The sequence below is a fragment of the Aphelocoma coerulescens genome, chromosome 13, assembly GCF_041296385.1.
Source record: "Aphelocoma coerulescens isolate FSJ_1873_10779 chromosome 13, UR_Acoe_1.0, whole genome shotgun sequence".
In the NCBI taxonomy this organism is placed as follows: Eukaryota; Metazoa; Chordata; class Aves; order Passeriformes; family Corvidae; genus Aphelocoma; species Aphelocoma coerulescens.
In genome coordinates, this window is record NC_091027.1 from 3,882,340 (window position 1) to 3,888,977 (window position 6,638).

General features: G+C 49.3%; 1 protein-coding gene across 1 annotated transcript; it reads right to left on the reverse strand.

Annotated features, from left to right (window-relative positions):
• Positions 1–582: 582 nt before the first annotated feature.
• LOC138118305 (pancreatic secretory trypsin inhibitor-like) lies at positions 583–5,563 on the reverse strand. Its single transcript, XM_069029213.1, has 4 exons — positions 5,459–5,563; positions 3,978–4,012; positions 3,290–3,402; positions 583–694 (listed from the first exon to the last, which is right to left on the reverse strand). The coding sequence occupies exons 1-4, from the start codon at positions 5,511–5,513 to the stop codon at positions 619–621; spliced, it is 279 nt and encodes a 92-aa protein (XP_068885314.1). The 5' UTR covers positions 5,514–5,563; the 3' UTR covers positions 583–618.
• Positions 5,564–6,638: the final 1,075 nt, after the last annotated feature.

Below are 6,638 nucleotides of genomic sequence, written 5' to 3' on the forward strand. Positions count from 1 at the left end.
GAGACTTTTTGGTTTTCTGAAGGAAAAAAAAGAATTTTGCCTGGAAAAATGGAGTCTTTTCGGTTTTCTGAGGCATTGGGTAGCTGTGACCTGCAGGACAAATGTGAGGCTGGTGACTCTTGGTGCACAGGGACCATGTGATGGGGCACTGGCATATGGACAAGGTTGGAGACAGGTCAGCATGGAGATGACTTGTAGGGCTCTTTCTCCTGGCAAAGAGTCTGGAGCAAGGCCTTTAGTGTCCTGTATTTAACAAATGCAATTTCAAGCCATGAGAATGATAAAAACCTCGTATTGCTTGAATATCGGAACTTTAGGAAAGGAAAACAAAATTCTTGATGCAAAAAAACCCCTCCTTGTTGTGCCAGAGCCTGGCTCTCTCCTTGGGCACGTCCCAGCCTTCTCCCTGGGGCTCTGTCAGTAATTTGCTCACAGCTCTTTACAGGCATCACCAGAACAAACCATATTTTTCAGGAAGGTGCTTTACGTGTCAGGGAAAGGGGGATTGCTGTGTGTGTAAGAAATCCCAGCACAAGACATGGCAATGCTTCCATTTTATTGGGGGTTTGAGCAGGTGAGGGGACAGCTTTGTGCTCTCATCTCTGGAACGGCTGCGCCTCAGTTCAGAGAGGAGCTGGCGAGGGGAGTTCGGCACATTCCTCTGTTCTTGATGCGCACATGGCTGCTTCTTTGCCTGGAAGAGAGGATAAAATTGCTGGGGGGCTGCCTTCAGGTCCCTGAGACACAGCAGAGCCTGGCTCAGAGGACAAAAGCAAAAATAAAAACGGAAAATACTGCTTAAATCATCATCTAAGTGTTATTCACAGCAATCAAGGCCACATATTCTTGCCAGGGAGTTCAGGGTTACCATGGACATGTGTTAATTAATTCCAATGAGCTCAAGAGTGCTTTCTGACACCTCCTGGCAGGATAATTCACCTCCGTGCTGCAGGACAGCACTGAGACACCTCTAATGCCTGTCTGACTGCAGACAATAAAGGTTATGAATTTGTTTTGTAGGTTTTTAGAGACAAAAGCCTGCCACTGTGTCTCACTTGGGTTCAGCCTGCTCCCAGCCTCCCCTTCTGATTGCTTCTGCAGCAAAAGTGAGAGAAATATTAAAAAGGTACCTTTAAAAAACTATTTTCTTTTTTTTTTTTTTTGCCCAGTAGTGGACCTGATTACTCTGAATTGTTCCATTTTCACACAGAATCATGATGTTCTCCTCTTTGGAAAAGACAGATCCTTTTCTCAGGTGCGTAGGGAAATGCTGGTAAAGTGATTTGCGTTTTGCAAAAAGCGTTTTGCATGCTGGTCACAGTGAAGTGACCCAAGGTGACAGGTGAGACGCTGCTGCCGCAGGGACCTGCCAGATGCTCTCCGTAGTTATTCCCAGAGTCCGTGCAGGCTTCCAGCTCTTGTCAAGCCAGTTGCACACACAAAACTGCAAATGGCACTTCATCCTGCCTCTCGGCTGACTTTTCCCCCATGGACCAAGGCTTTATAGACGAGGACGCCCCATTTATCTCTGCCCCAAGACATTTGGCACCAAGCAGCTTCAGAGTCCTGGTGCCTGGCCCAGATGGCCCTGGCCAGGAGACCAAATGGCTGTTCCTAACCTCAGAATTCCTTCACTTGGGAACAGAACAGGGGAGCTGCAAGGCTCGGGGCTCTGACCCACAGGAGCAGCTGCTTGGAGCTTGCACAAATGGGAATTCTAAGAGCTCTGGGAATGCAGTGCCTGTCAATACAAGGTGGGTGCAGCACCATCTTCTCACCCATCCCATCTGTCCTCTGACTCCTGGCTGGCTCTGAACACACCACCAGCTCAGTCTTTCTCTTTTTGGTACCCCAGTTTCCCTTCTTGTGACCACTGGATTCTCCCATCCCTCGGAAGCTGCTCTCTGCGCTGGGGAGATGCAGCATCCTGGATACCACTTCGCACAGCTGACCGTGGAGCCTTTCTCACTCACTTTACCCCGCTCTTGGTCTGTGGCCAAAGCCCTAATGATGTTGTGTCTGATGAACCTCCCACCCCCATCTGTTGCACAATACAGGGACAGCTGGTGCTGGGCTGCTGGCTTCCAGCAGGGTCATTACCACCCTGCCAGGCCGTGCCGGGTCATTAACTGTGGTGCCTTTGCTGAGGAGAACCCACTCAGCCTCTCTCTGCCTGACTGCATCATACTCAGCCTTGAAAGGTAAACCAGCATTTGAACAGGCCAGCAGCAGAATATGTGGCAGCAGCCTGGGTTAATGAAGCAAAAAGGGGACAACCCAACTGACAATATTTATCCAGGCTCTTTTTTTTTTCCTGGTGATCTGGATTCTGTTCCTTGTTCCTGCAGAGTTAGCAGGGAGGCGATGCTCCTGAAAGCAGAATTTGGCTCCACAAGCCCACTCATCCAGAGACAGAAAAGCTGGACTTTGAACTTCACAAATGTCTCTGCTGATGGCAGATGGGCCTGTGAGCCTGATCACCAAAAATCCCTGCCTACACCATGTGAAGTCAAGGGTGAAGCTCCCTTAGCCCTGCAGACTGGGACATCTGGCTCCAGATAAGACTCAATCTTCCCAACAGAGATTTTTGAACCACTTAATAGCATTGAGTTGGAAGTAATTCCTTCACTTGTCTGACACAGAGTGCTTCCAATGTATAAATATACTTTAAATTACCTAGGGCCCAAGCCATATGAAATGTCTTGTCAGAGACACCCTTAGCATTTGGACCTGGCTTTCTGCTAGAACAGAGCAATCTGGCACCAGCACAGATTAAATATAAAGCTCATTCTTAAAAATACCCAGAGCAAATTGCATCCTTTCATATGCAGAGAAGACAGAAAGCAGAGCTCAGCTATAAATTCCTGGGGTGAAAAAACACAGTTTTTTCCTCAGCCACCACACATCTGAGGTCATCTGGAAAAATATCCTTCAGCCCGTGTGCTAGATCTGGGCAGACTTCGAGGACTTTGCCATTTGTCTGAGATCCTGGATGCCTGCCAGCTCTCGCTGCTGCTTGGCAGCTGCAGGTACGGGGAGTTTTTGCTTGTGGGCAGCGTGTGTGCTGCGAGCCACACACAATGGGCCCATTCCTCAGCTGGAGGCCACATGCTCAGAGCAGCGGGCGCAGCATCTGTGCGGGAGGCCAGATCCGTGCCAGATGTGCTGGGCTCACTGCCCACGCTCCACCCAGCTGCATGCAAGCAGCTTTCTTTCTAGGAAATCCCAGATATGTGTAGTGGCCCTCATCTGTGTGGCATTTAGACTTGCAGCAGGTCCAGATACTCACAGGTTGTGAAGGCACAACAGGCACTCGTTGCTGTACAGGATGTCATCGGTGCCACAGATGGGGTCAAATTCCCTTGTACACCCTCTTCTTAGGTTGAAATTCTCACAAGCTGCCTGGAGACACAAAAGGGTGATTTTGAAAATGTTAAACCTGTTCTCAATTTACCAAAGGAGCTTTGTTTTCACAGAGAGGTGCACGTTTTTTCTGTCTTGATAACCCATCCTCAGAGCTCCGCTGTGAGCTCTCAACACTGGGACCGTCTACCACCACGTGCCTTGGCCAGCTGAACTCCACCTGGCACTGCTGCACACCTTTAGGAGTAACAGTAGAGAGTAAATAGGGCTCCATGAGCACTGGCTGAGCATGTTCTTCCCAGTTTTTATTTTTATGCCACAGCAATACCTGTCCTCACACTTGCAAGCCAGAGATTAAGGGGATTTCTGACCTTCTTGGCAGGTAACAGCAATATTTAGCTTTTTAGGAACTTTTTCTTCAGTCTTTGGGGGAAATGCAGTGGAAACCCAGTACCATCACTGGGGTTTTGCTGTGGCACAGCTGGAGGAAGGGGGTTCCCAGGCACTGGCATTTTTGGGCTGCCAGCACACTCTACTCCACTGTATTTAGCAATGGTGGCTCCTTCTGTACAGGTTAGTGCCTCACTTGTGCCACACAAAACAGGAGACTTCACCTCTGTTCCTAGAGTTGCATCCGACTTGGCATTTCCTAGAGAAAGAGGAGAGAGAAAGAGACAGAGAGAGAAAACACCTTAGCACCCATCACTCGGGCTGGTTTCAAGGGGAACAGAATAAAGACAGTCTAGGCTGAAGACTGTATGTCTTCACTCAAACACCTTCATCCCAGAAAACAATTTCTTTCCTTAAATCTCCCACATTTCTCAGCTGGACCCCTCCCTGCTGGGTCATCCTCTTTCCCCTGGCAGAAACACTGTAATAGTGCAAGGGCCTGCCAAAGCAAAATGCATTTCTAGAGACGTCACCTGCCAGCTGTCAAGGAGCAAAGGCGGCTTTTGTCATGTCTTACCACGTGTCCATGAGTAACTGAGAAACTCCTGCTGACACTGGGCAGGTGCTGGAGTAAATCCAGGGCAATTTTTCTACTGTTACTCAGTTTGTACCACAAGCAAGCAGAGCAAAAGGTGAGTTGCTGAAGGTGTCTACTAGAAGGAGACCCTGAGGTCTCATATCAAAGCTGGTGGGATCAAGCCATGATTTTGATGGGCTTGCCCATGGAGAAGCTGGCCCTGAGCTGGCAGCTGGGATCACATGGGTGGAACACGTGGTGGGTGTGTTTTGAAAAACAACCTGAATGTTTTTTGGCAAAAGGCGGAACTGAGAAGAAGATCCTGGGTTGCTTATAAATCCAGAACTCATCTACATGGAGGATTTATACTACATCTCTGTTAACAACCAGCATGGCCCAGTAGCATGAAACATTTTGGTGCTGAGGAGCAGGTAGCCACACCATTTAATATTACAAGGATTTTATTTTGGACCAGCACGGGTCCAGACCCAGGAGCTGCAGCTCACTATGTGCTTCATTCACCTGAAATGAGCCCAGATTTTGTGCTCAGACAGCCCTGCAATGGCAGCCTCTGTGCAGTAAACAGGATGACAGAGGACCTGCTTCAGAAGCACCCTCCTGTTTGGAATGAGCCCACTAAAGCAGGACCTGAGGAGCAGCAACAGCTCATGTTCTCATCCCTCTGCACCATATGGGATTTTGAAAACACAGTTGGCTTAAACATTGGCTTTGGTAGTGAGAGCTGCATTTTCCCTTGCATTGATTCATTTCCTGTCTTCTTGGATTTGCTTTTTTAAAACCAGAATAGCACCTATTCACTCTGAAAGGATCACACTGTCCTAGAAATCACCAGTTACAGGACAAATCCTACCCCTGAAGAAAGAGCGTCAGCCCAGCAGGTCTGTTCATTTTTGGGAGCAGGTGCAGCCTTTCAAAGCCTTTGTTTTAGGTTTGCTCACAGGCAAGCACAGGTTTAATGCACATTGGCCATTGCAGCATTCCCTGCCCAGGGCCACAGCAAGGTCCCAGCACCACCTGGTCTCTTCCCACACTCACCTTCCCATGTGGCAGACCCGGGAGCTTTAGCAAGGAGAGGAAATGTTGCACTAAGCAAAATGTTGGACTCACCTTGGTAGAAGCAGAGCACCAGGGAGAGGAGCAGGAAGACACCAGCTACCTTCATGGTCAAGGTGATGTTTTATTCAGCACAGCAGAGAGAAACCAGGACACTCCTCAGCGTCTCAGAGATCCTGTCTCTGGCAGTCTGCTGGGACATTTATACCTTTCCCCATTCTTGGCATCACACCACCCAGCCGGCTCCACCCTGCAGTCCTGTGGTGACAACATTCAAAGTACAGGGACAACACCAGGTGGCAACTGGCTCATTGGTGGACGCAAGGATGAAAGCCTCTCCCAAGCCAATGGAGGTAACAATCCTTATCTCCAGCGAGGAGTGGGGCCCTGTCCCAGGTGTGGGGGACAGCTCTGGGTCTGCACTCCAAGCAGTGACAGAACAACTTTGTACAAGAAAGCAAGACTGGAGAAATGGGCAGGACAGCAAGGGAAATACAGTTAGCAGCAGGGTGGCTTTGATTAATGACCCTGCTGCTGCCACTCGCAGGGTGCAGCTGTCTGGTGAAGCCACCTCTGGGTGAAGATGGCTTTGATCCACACACACCTTTCCAGATGCGATCCACAGAGCAGAGCTGGGGTGTTGCAGCTCCTCTTCCCTCCCTGGGCAGGCAGGAATGGGAGCAAGGATTGCTCCTGGAGAGCAGAGCTTGGCTGTGCCTTGGGCTCGCTCGTGGCTGCATATTCAGTGCTGCTATTTTGACTGCGCATCTCTGATTGCAGACAGCAGCCGAAATGAGCCGCTGGGTTGGACGCTGCTTCCCTTCCCCTCTCCCTGCCTGCAGTTGGGAGTAAACCCTGGGGATTTCCTGCAGTTACACCACCAATGGTGCATTGCAGAGAGTGGATCAGTCCCTTGGGGATTAGAAGGATTAATTAATGTTTCTAAAGCACTTTGATATCTCAGCCATAAATCACTGGAGAAGTGCAAAGCAAATTATTACTAATGGGGGCTTATGACTCAAAGACAGATTTTTAATTAGCTGAACAGGAAAAAGTCAATGCCAAGAGCAATTCAAGGAGCTGTTTGAGAGAGAGAAGTCTCAGATGCTCCACTGTCCAAGGTATACCCCATTCCCAACGTGCCTCTGGAGGGTGCTTTCCCCTGCCGTAAACAGCTCTTGTGATTTTGTTTCAGTGGTCATGGGGAGACTCCTCCTTCTTGACTGGGTTTGCC